General features: G+C 39.3%; 3 protein-coding genes across 6 annotated transcripts in view; 2 read left to right on the forward strand and 1 right to left on the reverse strand.

Moving 5' to 3' along the window:
- Nucleotides 1–6,643, forward strand: part of utp3 (UTP3 small subunit processome component) — a 7,803-nt gene extending 1,160 nt beyond the window's left edge. The window contains exons 3-16 of the mRNA XM_010778203.1: nt 1,453–1,509; nt 1,608–1,664; nt 1,749–1,854; nt 1,946–2,014; nt 2,107–2,228; nt 2,322–2,477; nt 3,756–3,827; nt 4,079–4,119; nt 4,206–4,302; nt 4,871–5,005; nt 5,126–5,262; nt 5,341–5,401; nt 6,109–6,216; nt 6,355–6,643. Of these exons, the coding sequence (XP_010776505.1) occupies nt 1,453–1,509; nt 1,608–1,664; nt 1,749–1,854; nt 1,946–2,014; nt 2,107–2,228; nt 2,322–2,477; nt 3,756–3,827; nt 4,079–4,119; nt 4,206–4,302; nt 4,871–5,005; nt 5,126–5,262; nt 5,341–5,401; nt 6,109–6,216; nt 6,355–6,444 (1,308 nt within the window). The 3' untranslated portion in view covers nt 6,445–6,643. The remainder of the gene's footprint in view (nt 1–1,452; nt 1,510–1,607; nt 1,665–1,748; nt 1,855–1,945; nt 2,015–2,106; nt 2,229–2,321; nt 2,478–3,755; nt 3,828–4,078; nt 4,120–4,205; nt 4,303–4,870; nt 5,006–5,125; nt 5,263–5,340; nt 5,402–6,108; nt 6,217–6,354) is intronic.
- On the reverse strand, nt 6,499–13,495 carry ppcs (phosphopantothenoylcysteine synthetase). 4 transcript variants are annotated; one of them, XM_010778200.1, is made up of 4 exons: nt 13,443–13,495; nt 7,902–8,433; nt 7,717–7,820; nt 6,499–7,176 (listed from the first exon to the last, which is right to left on the reverse strand). In XM_010778200.1, exons 2-4 carry the CDS (start codon nt 8,428–8,430, stop codon nt 6,850–6,852), a joined length of 960 nt encoding a protein of 319 aa, XP_010776502.1. In that variant the 5' UTR covers nt 8,431–8,433; nt 13,443–13,495; the 3' UTR covers nt 6,499–6,849. The 4 variants fall into 4 exon arrangements, with proteins under 4 accessions (XP_010776502.1, XP_010776501.1, XP_010776500.1 ...); XM_010778199.1 differs by lacking the exon at nt 13,443–13,495 and adding an exon at nt 9,852–9,925; XM_010778198.1 differs by lacking the exon at nt 13,443–13,495 and adding an exon at nt 9,832–9,921.
- Nucleotides 13,496–13,498: 3 nt separating this feature from the next.
- The window catches only part of foxj3 (forkhead box J3), a 69,354-nt gene continuing 65,920 nt past the window's right edge, over nt 13,499–16,932 (forward strand). Inside the window, 1 exon segment of the mRNA XM_010778197.1 lies at nt 13,499–13,734. The gene's annotated coding sequence lies outside the window, so the exon portion shown is untranslated.

Below are 16,932 nucleotides of genomic sequence, written 5' to 3' on the forward strand. Positions count from 1 at the left end.
GTGATATTTTGTAATCGTCACTTGAGTTTCAGAAAAGCTTTTGATTGTTGGTATTGATCTACAGTATTAAATATAAACTAGATGTGGCTAGATTTCAAATAATAAAAATGTTTGCAATGGAGGCTAAACTGACAACATTTAGAAAATGTTTCTATAATACTGTTATCTTCTTGTAATAACCAGACACTGGTGATATATATCTTGTACATCAATCACGTAACTCTTAACTAGGGATGGGCATCGTTAAGGTTTTAACGGTACTACTACTTTTATCGATCCGGTCTTTTAACGGTACTTTTATCGGTTCTTTTGGAGAAAGAAATAAGGTAAACTAAATAAATTGTGAACAAAAATAACATTGCTTTTTATTTAAATTAAATACATAATATTTCACATCAAAAGGAACAACAATGTTTTAAAAACATTGTTGTTCCTTTTGATGTGAAATATTATGTATTTAATTTAAATAAAAAGCAATGTTATTTTTGTTCACAATTTATTTAGTTTACCTTATTTCNAATACTAGCCTCAAAAAGTTTAAAATATAATTAATGCAAATAAACTACTTCTACTAATAATCATAATCAATTCAATAATATAAATACTATATTATATTAGTATAATATAGTTGTAATATGGTCAAGACAAAACATGCTTATTACATGCTCAAAAACTGATANTATTTGCATTAATTATATTTTAAACTTTTTGAGGCTAGTATTTGGCAGGAAATGCAGACGTATTCACCTGTAAATGCATACTGAACGACATAAATGCATATTTACCATTTACCTCACTGCATAAAAAAGTAACTGTGTTGATAATAATAATAAACAGGAATTATATTTGCAAAGTAGCCTACTTTGTTTCACAAAAAAAAATTTTCACTCCTGTCGGTTGGGGGGGGCCTCATCTCACAATGTCGCTTGGGGCCCCAAGTTGGCCAGGGGCGGCCCTGATTGTCCACATCGAGACGGGTAAAGTTTAACCACACCTCGGAGCGCGGTCTCTCCGCCATCTCCTCCGTGTGTGTGTTTCTGCATGTAGCAGCCACGTGTGTGTAAACTGCCCCACCCCCTCGCACACAGACAGGAGAGAGAGATCTCTCGACTGGATTGGAAAGATCGAAAATACAAAAAATAATCATAGACGCATTTTGCAGTCTTTTTGCGTATTAGAAACGGAGTTGGCGACACTAACACTGCAATACAATGTTTGTGTAGCATAATACATATGACATATATGTTTTACATGTCTCCAGTACCGATAAAAAGACCAATAATGTCGGAGCTTAACGTTACCACGGTCTTTAATAATTCAGCCCTGGGGCCCGTTTAATACCGGGGCTCGGTACCCATCCTTAACCATCAACAAACTTTCCTACATCAACTCTGTTTTGATGTTGTAGATTATTTTAACGTCATATTTGAATGTCTTCCCTCTTCCTTTCAGAAATCCTCACAGTACGCAAAGGACAAAATTGACGAGTTTCATGATGACAAGATTGCAGTAAGTCCTCCTCATTAGTAGTTCTTCAGTATGCGGATGTTGCTGTGTTTACGTTCTCTTATATATATTTGTTTTGCTGCGTTTTTTCTTTGTCACAGAAACTTCTTGCCAGCGGTGTTCAAATGGAGAGCGACCAGGAGGACATTGATGAGGAGGTAAGGACTTATGTGTTTGCTGGGATTTATATTCTTAAATCAATGTAAATTAAGAACCAATTCAAGCTCATCTGAATTTCACAGGAGGAAGTGATGGCCCTGGATGATTCGGAGTCAGATGATGAGGAGGGAGAAGAGGAAGAGGAGGGGACAGATATGGAAAGTGATCTCGAGGAGAAAAAAGAAGACGGTAAATATACAATCTATCTTTTTTTGTGAAGGGTTTTGCCCTACTGTATATAAACAAGCCTATTTAACTTTAACCTTGCTGTCTTCCTCAGATCTTCCTAATGAAATGGCATGGGGCACCAAGAAGAAGATGTTCTATGACTCTGACTATGGGGCCACCAGTAAGCATCTTTTATCTCCACCAATATTATCCGGGTAATTCTGGTTTTCTAAATGGCTAATATTGAACAAAAATGTATTTGTGTTATTACAGAGGGTAAAAAGCAGGATGAGCTGGAAGCTGAGGAAAAAGAGGAAGAAGAAGAAGCTAAAAATATCCAAAAACGTTTAGCTGCAAATCTGAGCGAGGAGGATTATGATTTAAACTTCTTCCAGGTACTTTGTTATTCTCTTTGGTACACCATTTTGGTAAATGAAAAATTATAGAAAATGTTTTTAATTGTGATTGTTTGATTCGTTTAAATGAAGGAATTTGCTGTGGAGGAGAAGGATGATGACAAGACTGCGGGAAAACAAGAAAGGATTGTCAAAGATCTGAAGCAAATGTCCCAGAAAGAGAAAATGAAACTTTTGAAAAAGGAGTCACCAGAGCTGCTTGAACTTATTCAGGATTTCAAAGCAAAGGTAAAACACAGGCATTCAACCAAAACCAATGTGTTAAAAACTGTTAGAGAAATATCACTCGTCACCGGCTTGATCTTCAATATCAAGACACGTGTATCTATTATCCTGCAAGAAAGGAAGTAGTGATCACAAAGCTGCATGGGGCAAAATAGTTCCCCGAACAGTGTCCTTGACATGCTTATATACAAGAGAGTGTTATGGCGTATTTCCACTGCAGAGCCTCGCACGTCTTAGTACGGTATAGTTAGGCCTTGGTAGACCAGGCTCAATTTATGCTGCGTTTCCATCACAGTTTAGGAACTGGGGTAGTAACTATAGTAACGCAGTGTAGGCGGAGCCGAGACGTCATCTTCAATACGAAACACAAAACCAACATCAGCCGTTAGCTGTTAGCCCTCAGAGCTCACAGCTCCTCATATCTGTTCAGAAACTAGACAAAAGTTAATCAAGTACAAACCACAGACTGTCTGTGTCATGGTGAATACAGTCCCTGGTTTATTTATGTCTGTATAGGCCGTTGTTGTGAGTGTGGATGGTCAAAGCATATACTGCGTTAGCTTAGCCGATCTCCATTCAGAAAACACGCATTTTATAAGGTTTTTCTCCTGCCGTCTGTCTGCAGACTTGTCAAAGCATTAATTCATGGTTTTTACTAACCGGTATCAGTATGTTGTTACTTCGGCATCATTTTGAAACGTGTATTACAATTAAATCACGGTAAAATATGTTCATTTTGTTGTAGTTGCCAGCAAGTCTCTCACTAGTTTAGCATACTCAGCCCGGTTGTTGGCCCGGAAAGAACCTCGATTTTGGAGAGCCAGTAAAACTGAAAAATTACCCGCTAGCCGGAACGCAACCAAAAACGGGCCGGAAACGGCACGCTTAAACCGCGCTGTAGTGGAAATGCGCCATTAGTCACAAGATGCAGAATACCGGTTCAAAGCAGTATTCTGGCATTAGTTCAGATTATCTAAGGCCTCAGTAAGCAATACACATGACAGTCTTATGCCTATCTCCCTAGGGGCTGTGTCATCATGTTAATCGCAGGAATATAGCTATCGTATGTAAAACACAGTATCTCATGAGCGTCATCTATGTAATCATACATCCTGTTACGTACACATCTACATAGGGCCTTTGTTATGTGCTACTCTGATATTCAAAGAGTACATTCAGTATTTTCCCAACAAAAACCTGAGCTTTAATAAGCCAAAAGATACTTGCATAGTTACCACAACCCAACATGTTATTGATGTGAAGTATTTTGTATGTGTGCAGCTAAATGAGCTGAAAGACGAGCTGCAGCCTCTTGTACAGATGGTCAAGGATGGAAAGATCCCCCCAGGAAAGGTGAGCACATTAACATTTGGCTGTATGAGAATCCACATTGAAATCAACCGTGGCTCTGATTAGGTTCTTTAAATAGCTGCAACTGGATTGATCATTAGATGGGATGGCTACTGTTATATTTTATGATGATTGGTGTCTGTTTTGTAAGCATCTAATGTCCATATGTCTTCAGAAGTACCAAACCACATAATAATACTGTCATGTAGCTCAGGCAATCAATTCCTAACCAATTTTTGTGCTTTTTTCCAAAGGGTGCTGACTACCTCAAGACAAAACAGCAGCTGTATCTCAAGTTAGTTGTGAATCAATTATTATTGCTTGTTATTAGATCATGTCAAAGTTTTTTAATTAGTGGCTAATTATTCTTTCCTGCTGCAGTTACTGCACGAACATCAGTTTCTACATGGTGCTGAAAGCAAAGCGAATCCCTGCTCATAACCATCCTGTGATTGAAAGACTGCTCATCTTCAGAAATGTGAGTGCACACAGTGACACCTGTTGCCAGGGGAACATAGCATTAGTAAAGTAGTATTAGCGATTGTGGTTTCATTCTATATGTCAAGGAAACTGTACATTTTCTCTTTTACTTTATAAAGCATTATATTTGTTACTTGAATTTTGTATTTTCACATGTATATTTATTTATTTTTGTATATTTTCCACGTGTATATATTTTTTTTCTTGCTATTTCTGAAATATATTGGACTGTCTTAGTTTCTCTTATGTACATTTCCTTGTGTTTTTTATGCTACTGCAATGCAAACATTTCCCAAATTGGGATCAATAAAGTTTCTACCTACCTACCTACCTACCTGTCGGTCGACCTACCTACCTATCGGTCGACCTACCTACCTATCGGTCGACCTACCTACCTACATACCTATCTATCTATCGACCGATCAATCTATCTATCTATCGACCGATCAATCTATCTATCTAGAGCCGCTTCCTTTAGTGTGTCATGTTTTGATGCTACTGTCGTTTGAAAATGCCAGAAATGACTATTAGAACTCTGTGTCTAACGCCTGAATACCTTCCTGCAGCTCATCAATGAACTCAGTTCAGTGGATGCTCGGCTTGCACCGCAGTTTCGCAAGCTGCTAGCTGGGGAGGAGAAAGATAAATCCAGCAAACCTGCACAGGGCAAGAAGGCCAAAGTCTCCAATAAGAAGGGAACGGTGAGATCTTTGTGTTCGTTTTGTAACGCTATTGTATAAACTGAAGGGCATCCTCGATGTAGATCCACTGCTGATGTTTTGTATGACTATTGAATGGTAATGAGAACACGTTGTTTGCAGGATTCTGAAGAGCCTATGCCTGGGGTGGAGGATGACTCTGACTCTGATATGGACGAGGAAGCGGCTCTGCGTTTCTACAGAGATGCGGAGGAGCGTTCGAAATTGAAGAGAAAGGTCGAAGAACCAGAAACAGAAGAGTAAGTTTGATTTGAGTCTTTAAAATGGCTGTTTGGACAAGATCAACTCTGTATCTGATCAATGTGAATTTGTTGCAGGTTGGAGGAGAAGGAATATATGGAGGAAGATCCAGATGCTAAGAGAGGCATTACTTACCAGGTACAGTGTTACAACCACTAGCACTCTGAAGTATTAATAGCTAGTCAGACACTCACCTGGAAGTTCATATTAATAATATAACAGATCTATCAGAACACCTTCAGAGCAGGCAAAGGGATCCTGACAGTTACTTAGACATAAAGCAAGCTATACTCCTGGAAGTTGGACTTTTTCATTCTTGAATAACAAAGCTGAATACATTTTTTTTTAAATGTTTACATCAAATAAATCGTATTTAGTTTTACTGCTACGGCAGTGCATGTCTTGTCTCTCTAGACAATTTCATTCTCAGTGTTTGAAGACAAATTAAAGAGGGTAACATGTGTTTTTATAGATCTTTGGTACAGGGAAGTAACAAGTACATCAGAGATGCTTATAAAACTTTTTTAATATTTGGTGCCCCTTACACCGTGATCACTTAATCCATTTCATTTTGAGTTACTTTAACTTATCATTATGAAATTAGATTGCATAATTGAAAGCTATAAAACAGTGACACCAGGTACAGCTTTATTTACTGCACAAATTTGTGAACAACTGAACGCAGTGTGTCCGGTGTTTGAGTGGAAAGGGATTTTGGTTGCGACAGTGGCGCCAACAATAGTACCCTTTTTGAAGTTTTACGGGGGAGAAGTTGTCTGTTGCCACTTTAAACTTTGTCATTTCTGTTCAGTTATTCTAATTATGTAACTCTTCCAATTTCACAGATGTCGAAGAACAAGGGGCTCACACCAAAGAGGAAGAAGATTGACCGTAATCCCAGAGTCAAGCACAGAGAGAAGTTCAGACGGGCCAAGATCCGCAGAAAGGGCCAGGTTTGTATTCCATACATTTTTATTACACTGTTTCAGTGCATCATGAAGCTTCTGAGGACTGCAGGCTCATCAGTTTGAATCCAGAGTATAGGTTGAAAAACCAATTCAGCAGTTGACAAGGTCGTTCAATTTCCCCAGGTCCGAGAGGTTCGTCGGGAGGAGACGAGATACAGTGGAGAGCGCTCTGGTATTCGTGCTGGCGTCAAGAAGAGCGTCAAACTTAAGTAACCAAACAAGAGTCCAATACGTGGAGCCGGGGGGTTGAAAAAAAATACCAATGGATTAAACTTGTTGATTTTTATTATAGATTTGTAGTAAAGCATGTCACTGAATTATTCAACCGTCAGTCCCTTGTGTAGAAAAGGCAATAACATTACTTTGTTTCTAGTTCATTGCACAATGTGAATAAACATTTAATAAACTTTCATTAACTTGTGTTTTGTCATTGTACAGAAACAGTCATCAAAGCTTGGATGATGTTTTTTTAGAGTACATTAGAAAGGTCATGAAGGCAGGATGTGTTTAAAGTTATATTATCAATATGATTAAAGTATTTATTCAAGCCGAGCTCAGGAACGAGTGAGCGAACAGACAACAACTCATGACTCAGGCGTGCAGTATGGATGATTTCTGTCAGCCCCCTTGTTGAGTTATGAACTTCTCGTGAGCTGACGTCAGGTTGCTCACTATCCTCTCCTCTATCTCCACCTCATTCTTGGCATCCTCCTCTGAGATGATCAGCTCAGCCTGGGTCTCGGGGGTCACCACCACCACATAGCCCCGTCTGGAGTCCAGCACGTTGGCCACCACCGCCTGATGCCTGTAGGTGTCCAGAGCCCGGCGAGCCTTGTCCAGCAGGATGGATGCATCTGTCTCCAGCTTAAAAGAAATGACAAAAGCCTGAGGGGCCCAGTCTTTCACCAGCGGGGACAGTATCTTAGGTACCATGTTCAAACTGAGCTGAAGGGGAGAAAGAAAAAGTATATTGTCATTAACTACCAGGTAAAGGAATACTTCACACACAAAAAGGTAACCTTGTGCTATCTTCTATTCTTGATTAAAAAAAGTGTGAAAAGGAGGACAAATCTGGCTGGATGAACCAGGATGTTTTCAGCAACAGCAAAACTATATAAAAACATCTGTTTACAAACTCAAGTCTTGCATCCAAATAATTGATCTAGTCATATGCTCACAACTTTACAAACATACTATTTTAAAACACTTCCACATTCACAAAAATGCATGTGTTTTACAACGGTGTGCATGTAGTCGGATGTTTTGATATAGATTTTCTGTTGGTACATGCCATTCTATTTACTTTGGAGACTTACTTTGGGGGGTTATTCTTAAAGAATGTCACAGAACAACCATGCTAGCAGCTTTTAGGCTGTTCTTAGCCACAGAGAGGATTGGAGCTTAATTTACAAACAGACATTGCCACCCCTTGAGTCGTGATTCTTGCAAGGCTGGAAAGAAAGTTTGGAATGTTTTTTCACCTACTTGAAGAGGTCCATTGGAAGACTGGATTTTGTGTTCGGGCATCTCAGATGCTGGGATATAGAAATCTGACACAGCTGCAGCCAAGTAAAACATGGCCATTGGTCCTATGTGCAGAATAGGGAGTTATGAGCAATACGCTTGACAAAAGCCACACATTCAACCTGTAGTAAGTTGTTCATCTGTACCTATAGCGCTGAGTGCCTGTGCTGCTGCTTTAAGAAGATGCAGATACTCTGACAGAGTGCTGAACTCGATTGGCAGAAGGAGGTTGCCTTCTTTCACTTCCTGGTATCTCTTCAGTGCTTTAGCAATGTTGGGAAGCACCTGCTGGTTAACCACCACTTCACCAGAGGAAGCTTCTTCTTCCCCTCTGAACATCAGGGCATCCAGCATATTAATGTTAGAGAACACCCGTGTGTAGGGGTAGAGGGAGCGATGCCTGTGCAGGAAGATGACTGCGTAGCCTGAGTCCATGAAATACTCCGCTGAAGAGGCTCCTCGCCTGCCACTGCTGAAGTTATCTAGGAAGCGGACGGTGCGGGACTCAAGGGGAACTTTGGTTCCTCCTGATGTGATGAGAACCACTCTGCGACCCGCTGCAGCGTGTAGACTGGCGAAAGCAGCCATCTTCTCTTTAACCTCATCAACATGGCAGGGGACGGCAAATTCTTCTGCCAACTTCCCATCGATGGAAGATTCTCTGGGATTAGCCATCACCTGATGAGAGAGAGGGCATCATAGGGATTTTAATGTTGAATGTTATTTCAAGGTTTGTCGTTGATGTTGAAAATGGAGCTGCTGTGATGCAAACAAAATCAGACTTGAACTGACAAAATAAAAGGATCATCCTCGATCATCAGGAAAGAGGATTTAGAATAGGAGGATGGGAGGCTGTGGCTCAGTGGAGAGTGTGCTGGACTTTGAATCAGGGGATAGCAAGTTTGAGTCCCATTGCAGTCAGCATGTCGTTGTGTCCCTGGGCAAGACACTTCACCCCAAATTGCTCCTCTGGGGATTGTCCACAGTAGTGAATGTATGTAAGTCACTTTGGATAAAGGCGTCTAACAAATGACATGTAATGTAAAGAATAGAGTTGTGATCAGTCAGGAAGGTTTATTTTAGGTCTGTGTTTAATGGGGAACTTTTGGATATTAACATCCGTTTTGCCTTCCTATTAAAGTAAAAGAACAAAAGTGTTAGCATCAGAATATACTTAAAGTACCAAAAGTAAAAGTACTCATTATGCAAATTGGTCCCTTTCTGAATATTAAATATTATTTGTTACCATTATAATTACTGATGCATTAAATTGTTATCAAAGCTGGTAAAGGTGGAACTACTTTGTATTATTTTATAGTTTGTGAATTTACTCCAGGTGTAACTAAAGTCTTATTTAATCGTCGATTATGTTTTAAATCCATAATCAAAATCTGCAAAGTAACTAAAGGTATTAAATACATGTATTGGAGTAAAAGTACACCATTTAGCACTAATTGTAGTGGAGTAGAAGTACAAAGAAACAGAAATGGGAGATAATCAAATAAAGTACAAGTACCTCAAAATTGTACTTAAGTACACTACATGAGTAAATGGACTTAGTTAGTTTACACCACTGGTAGAATGAACATAACTTACTGTTAAATTGATGTCCCACTGGCAGATTCAGGAATTAAATGCCATGCTTTAAAAGTTGGATTGTGTTATTAAACTTGTGCAATAGTAAAGTAGTGTACAGGAATAATACAGGACTTTTTGTGGAGTAATTTCAGAGATTAGTAGGCTATTAGTCATTTTACTAAAGCAAAGGACCTGAATATTTCTTCCACATCTGATCACAGTATGCATAAATGCTACATTCAGTAAACTTATCAGGTGAACCTTGACCGTCTGGCGCATGGATGTATAATAAGAACGTCTGGCGGCTCATTCACAGAAGGACACACAGCCTATTCAAGGTTTTCTGAATTGTATCGGCAAATGATCAGTAATATGACAGGTGGTGAGACATTTTACACACGCTGCACACCGCTGAGCTGCTTGCTATTAGACAGTAATTTGCCACCGTGACAACAGCCTTGATAAAAAAACACATTTGCTTTACCACAATATACTCACTAAACTGCGAAATGCCCTACTTTCGATTCCGAGGTTGATGTCAGTCAGCTTCACAAAAACTTCTGCACTTCCTGAAACCACTGAGCTGATTTGGTTGCTCTTAATAAAACAGAGAAGAAAACCTTCAGCGCCCCCAGTGGCCGTAAACGGCACTGCATCCACGCAGGTTAAATGGTGTCGACTCGTGCGTCAATTACTATTCTCACTTTCAATGAGGTGTTACTCTTAATTAATTAACATCACCAACACACAGACTCCCATGGGGTAGAGAGGGATTTCTCTTAAAGCGGATCTGTTCACCTTGACTAACCCTCTGAGTCAGTGAGTTTCATTATGGCAACACACATCTTGAAGTGTTGCTGCTGATCTGGTTGTTTTATATTTATGATAAGTTTTGTATTATGGAAATCAGTTTTTTAGAACAGTTCTATAGTATCACTCAAGACTCACATCTATAATTACAGTTACACAAATGAAATGCAGTAAGACTTCTTTCTTCTTGCCAATAGTCCAATATTGTAGATTCATACTCTTGTTTTATACCAAATAATTAGATGCCTATTTGGTTGTCATGCGGCATTTTAATTTAGGCCTTTTTCTTTTTTATGTCTTTGGCCTATATTTAGTTTTATTCTGGATATGACTTGTAACCAGAGGTGGGAAGTAACTAAGTACATTTACACCAGTACTATACTTAAGTACAATAATGAGGAACTGTAAAGGCAAGGCAAGTTTATTTATATAGCACCTTTCAACACAAGGCAATTCAAGGTGCTTTACAAAAATGAAAGACATTCAGACAAAGGCATTTAAAAAAAAAAAAGATAATAAAAGAAACGTAAAGGGAAAAATAGTCAAATGATTACGAAAAAAGCAAACCAGAACTTTGTTTGACTACAACAGTAAAATGCTCCTTGATGCAACAATATTATCTAAATGTCACTAGAAATATATATTTTCGGCACAATAATTACTTTTACTCTTTAGACGTTAAGTACATTTTGCTGATAACACTTTTACTTAAGTAAGATTTTGAATGCATGACTTACCTTACACGATGAAACATGTCCCCACTAGAGAGGCTACATAAAAGGTCGAAATGTGTTTTATAATTTAATTTGAGCAAATAAATGCTGTGGGCTCCCTGAATGACCCACAGGAGGCGCTGTTGCCCTGCTGAAGAGTCGATCACATCACTTAAGCATGGCTGCTTTCTTTAATGCTTAGATTGATGTTGTCCACTAACTGGATTAGATTCCACTCAATTTGTGGACATGCATGTTTACTTTTATAAAAACAAAATCACCACGGTAAAATACAAAATGGCCAAAAGTCAATAAATACGAAAAGACAAGATTGTAGAATATAAATGAATCTACAAAGATAAATTGGCTATAAATAGAGATAACACATCCATCGTCCCTGCTACTTTAATTTAACTTCATATTTTATACAGCAGATATCCTACTAGTATTCAAAATTGATAATTTAACTGAACATATAAAATAAAAGCTGTAACTCTATTATAGGAGATAAAACTACAAAATGAAGACAGGTCAGCATGACCTCACTAGATCTCACTAGACCTCACTGTCCAGTGAGGACATTAAGGATGGTCATATCCTTGACAAAAATATATGTTTTTAATCCGGCAATGTAGAGGTATATTAAGTTACCTTGAATTCAGTTTCCACTGTTCAATAAAGAGTTAGACATGGTGAGGGAAATATCACTTATTGAATTAATTGTTTTTGTTTTTAGGCAATAAAATAACTTAGGACATTTTTTCAAACTGCATTTAGTGGATGGCGTAGTTTAGAGATCTTTTTAGATCATGGACTAGAATACTTAATCCTTTATCAGCTTCTGTATATGTTTTTTATTATCTGTACAACTTTAAGATAATACCCGTTATTAAAAGGTTTGTAAGTTATTACTAATAGATGTATAAGTGGTCAACGAACTAAGATTTCACTAATGACAGATCAATTAAATAGATTATAGAGGGACAACCTTTTAAGTAGCCAGGTGGTCAAATTAAAAATAAATCCTTCTAAGCTGTTTATCTGCCAGTGGAGCATGTCTTTTATTTAATCAGAAAAACCACAGTGGTTCACAAAGATTTTGGTTGTTAGATTAAGGCTAGAATTATATTATCAAGAAAGAAAAAAACCCATGATCAGATAGTCACCATGACTCTTACACGTATAACTGCAGACTTCAATTTCACTTACAAAGTGTGAGCACCTCAAGTAACATATTACTATTTTAACATCATCTAATACACTTTAATATGCATTGTACCATGAAGGACACCAGTCACAGAACTTTTTAACAAACCTGACAACCCAAAAGTTCTCCTGGCTTGTAACTGGAACATTTAAATGATTTATTAGCCTTTAATTATAACTTGTAAAACCTTTTATAAGAGGTGACTCACTGCACAGTGGCCCCCATGTGGACTTCTTTGCCTATATTCTGTAACATTGTTTTAACAATTTGGGTGCTTCTTCCTTCTTTATTAAAAAGGTTATGTCCTAAGATATTAACCGTGTTGGGATATAAGTTACAATGCTCCTTTAAATAAAGCGTTTTTTTTAATCAATAGATTTATTGATAGGATCTGGTGAAGTGCAACCTAGTACATTTACTTGAGTCCTGAAATATAATTTTGAGGCACTTGAAATTTTGCCTATTGATTATTTGAAATTGCTGCTATTTTATAATTCTACTCCATAACATCTCTGAAGCAAATAATGTACTTTCTACTCCTTTGCTAATAAATTACAAATCAACTTATAATGTAGTGTCTATCATAATATATTCTACAAAGCAGTATACATACAGTAACTTTCGTTCACCGTCGATTACAATAAAGGGATTCAATAATTATAATCCAATTATATTAAATAAGTCTGAAATAACTAACTAACTAAGTATTTATAGACTTTGATATCACTATTGCTTATATATCTGAGTACTTCCTAGACAATCGCGTGTTTGGTGGAACAAGTTGTCAGATCTTGTACTATACTTAAGTGTATGATTACTCTGTTACAGATAAAAGTCCTGCATTCAAAATGTTACTCAAGTAAAAGTACTAAAGTGTTGGCATCTAAATGTACTTAAAGTTCCAAAAGTAAAAGTACTCATTATGCAGATTGGCCCATTTCAGATTCATATATGTTTTTTGTTTTTTTTAATGTATTAATGTTTTTATCAAGCTTGTTAAAGTGGAACCATTTTTAATTATAACATGTGAGTTTAATATAGGTGTAACTCAAGTTTTATTTAAGTGTTTGTTTGTTTTTTAATCATTGATCCATATCTACAAAGTAACAAAAGGCAATAGTACACTATTTGCCTCTTAATTTATAGTGGGGCAGGAGTACAAAGTAGCAAAACAATTGAAATACCAAAGTAAAGTAGTAGTACCTCAGATTTGTACTTAATTACAGTAGATTAGTACATCTACATAGTTACTTTACAACACTGTCTGGGGCTCGTGCGTACACCGCGCGCTAGTTTCTGTGGCGGCAGGGGTGGTTAGAGAGGGAGAAAATAAACCTTCATGTGCGTCGTCGTATGGGAAAGTAGTTCCGGGCACTTACCAAACGGGGGGGAGAGTCCCGGATGTTGGCTCGGCCGCCGAGAGAAAGGCGAACGGGAGAAGGCGGAGAGTAGCTGAAGAGGGACACCACGGCACCGCGGGCTCACCGGTGAAGCTAAGGCTACAGCGCTTCTTTTGCACAGGACGGTAACGTCAAGAACACAGGACCCTCCTGGGGAGCCCCTGCGAGCTGAAGAAGAAGAGGAGGTGGAAGGAAGGGGAGGGGGCAGTTACTCTCAAACTACCGACAGGATTTAACAGACAGCCGCCGTCACAGCAAGCTTTCACCCAGAGTAAGTGAGCTACACGGGCATGGAAGTTGAACTAAGGCCCACGAAATGGACGACTTTAGCGGGGAAGTGAGCTGCACTGAAGTTGTGGGGATTGAGCCCGGGGAACAGGCCTTGGCACACGGCTTTCCGCTCGCCGTGGCGGGGCGTGCGGTGCGGGGGACACCTTTTTTCTCAGAGAGGCATTCCGTGTTTCCCCGTGGTCAGTGTTAGTATACCCCGGCCGTGTTGATGTAACTCTCCAAGTTGACAGCTCTGGCGTTAGCCCGTTGCTAGCACCGCCGTGCAACCGGTGACAACTGACAGGGCAACTTTGACAGCTAGCTAGCCAGTTTTGGTAGCCAGCTAACTTTAGCTGAGCGTTGTCGGTGTTTTCTCCTGGGCCAGGACTAGGTGTGTGCGTGTGTTTTCCCCTCGCAATAGGTGGATATAATGACCTATCTCAGCCCTCCAACAGCTATCGTTAGCTAGCTTTTTTTGTTTGTGTGACTGTGTGACTGACTGTGTGTATAAACCTAGTGTCATTTGCCTTTCCTGCATGCTCTGATGGTATTTGACTCACAGCTGTTGCAGTGTGTTTTCTCGTCTGTCAATCGTCTGTTTCTCAGGCGGCTGGTAAATTCCTCTAGAAAATAATGATCTTCGTAGGGAAAACAAGTCGATCTTTATGAGAAGGCGCAGGTCTGTCATGTGGCTGGACAATCAACAAGTGCAAAGCATATTTCAGGTGAATTGTCTGCAACTGAATGTAGCCTCGGACTGTGTCTTTGCCTCTGGTGGCATACCCTTGTGGATTGCCCTGAGATGGTACAGACTGTGTTGCAGTTTAACATTTGGACCTGCAGTGCAAGACACCTCTCAGGGCATGTCTCTCTGCTTTGATGTTTCACCAGTTGGTGTGTGATGCACTGATTAGTTAACGCTACGACTTTAAACTAAATAGCTGTGGCATTTGCGTGCAGCTGTATACAAAACGGTGCCCTTGCTGTCTCCTAACGGCCTTTATTAGACGATGGATGACTGAACTCTTAATATGCCCCGCTGTCAAATTGTGCAAGTTTTATCAATGAAGTCACGTTGTTGTTTTAGCGACTGAACCGACTGAGAATATTATCACATCATACTCACAATTTTATTCAATTTATGACTAAAACAAACCGTTATGAATTCCCCCAAAATAACCTAACCCTGCCAGACGTTTTGCTTCAACTAACAAATGCCCATAGCGTTAGTCAGCTCCCACAATCAAAGGTCAGACCTGGTTTGCTTAATCACCCATCCTTTAAATAGCAGGCCTACAGCGAGCTGTCTGGATCAGAATATCTGTGCATGCAGCTTTAGAAAGACACATGGTGTTTGAGTTGTCATGTTCCCCCGTCCAGGTAGGCAGAGCCAGAGTAGCTTTATATATATTATTTTCTAGTACCTGGTTGTTCTGTCTTATTCTTTGAATTGTCCTACTGCTGTTCTCTGTAAAGCTCCACGTGCAGTTTATATGAATTGGAATTTTATTACAGGGTCCCTAGCTCCGTATAACATGAAAATACATCCCAGCTCCTTCACAGGAAATGTCTAAATAGTTGATGCCATCATGAAATTCAGAGTGTTTTACAAGCAATAATGTCGACTGAAACAACTATGTGAAACGCTGCAGTGGAATAATTGGCGTGGACATCGGAAGTGACATTTTGCTGTTGTATTCTGCCTGGCTGTAAGACAATAGACCTGGACTGAAGCCGCTGCTGGCTTTCCTTTACATACTGTGTGCAGAAACATAAATACCGGCCCACACACCTTTTTTTAGAATTTGTTCATTAGACTTATAACATCCTTTCAATTCCATTAGCTATGTAATTATTCAGTTTTGATCATGGCTCGAGGTGTTTTGACTTAAAGGCTAGATTTGGCATGTTTTCGGTCCGCTTTAAGCCGTTGTAGTAGTGGCTACAGTATGTGCTATTCTCATCAAATTAAATTGAACAGTGTTACCTTTTTACATTTGTATGGGTCACCTGCTTTAAAAAAACGTTTGGATTAGTGGATTAAACAGTGGAGAATATAGCATAGAGAAGATCACACATCTGTTTATCCTTACAGTAAGTAACCATTTAAAAGTGTGGATGGGAGGATGTGATGCAGCCTCTCTTTAATGCTGGTTTTGGCCTGCAGTGCTCTGAGCAGTCTTTTGCCTAATGGTTTAAAAACACCTTTGTCTCCAGGTCTTCCTGTGTTTTGTGTATGGCGCCAGTTAGAACATTCATCTATCGTCCCTGAATAAAAAATACTCTTTCATCGTCTGTAAGGTGAGAGTATGATTAATATATTTAATAGAATCGTGACATGATATGAAGCTCATTTGGATGGGTGGCAAGGGTCAGCGTGCTAGTATAGTAGAGGGACTTCAGAACAGTTTTACATTGGAAAAGCTCCTCATTTTGAATTCAGCATGTGGCCCGGTCCCTAGCCCCTTCTCACTGAGAGGCTTTTTTAATTTCTCCCCTTGTTGAAGTGATTATTCAAATGGCCATCCGTGAGATGCAGTTATCAGACTCCTGGTGGTAGTTCCGCCTGTGGCAATATGAACGCCCATCACAGCCCCCCCCCCTCACCACCCTGTGTTGTTGGACTGCACCCAACAGGTACTCTCTGTAGCAACCCCTATTAGACCTGCCACATCTTAACCCTTTAGGCTGAAAACCTATTGTGTTAAGCCATTGGCAGATGGCAATTTATTCATGAGGACGTCTGATATATATTTCTATTTTTTGGCAATGCGTAGCCGTGATGCTGTTGTTCAAAGCCCTCTCTCTAGTTTTTTTCACAATTATTTTTGGTCTCAATCCAAAGTGGCATCAATTCCTCTCTGCTGTGAAATGTAGCGTTATTTCAGGTTGGGGGGTTTCTTTCGTTTTACCTCATCGCCCCTCATCAAGTGAATTTTCCCCTTGGATTGGGCAAAACAACACTGGATCTTTTTTTTGTTTTGCAACTGCTGTTAACTCTGCATGGAGGCTAGGTGACCTCTAATGCAGCCCAGGCCAAATGACTGGACACATTTGTTAGAGATGTCTTCCCGCATTGTGCTTTTATATCCAGTGGGAGGTTTTGTTCTCGCTGTGTTGGGGAGAAAGGTCTGGCTCAGTCTTCATTAGCAACGCTGTGCATCACTAGAATGCAGATGAGCTATGAAGCCATTCATCT

This window comes from Notothenia coriiceps, unplaced genomic scaffold (genome assembly GCF_000735185.1).
Source record: "Notothenia coriiceps isolate Sejong01 unplaced genomic scaffold, NC01 NC01_scaffold00019000, whole genome shotgun sequence".
Lineage (NCBI taxonomy): Eukaryota > Metazoa > Chordata > Actinopteri > Perciformes > Nototheniidae > Notothenia > Notothenia coriiceps.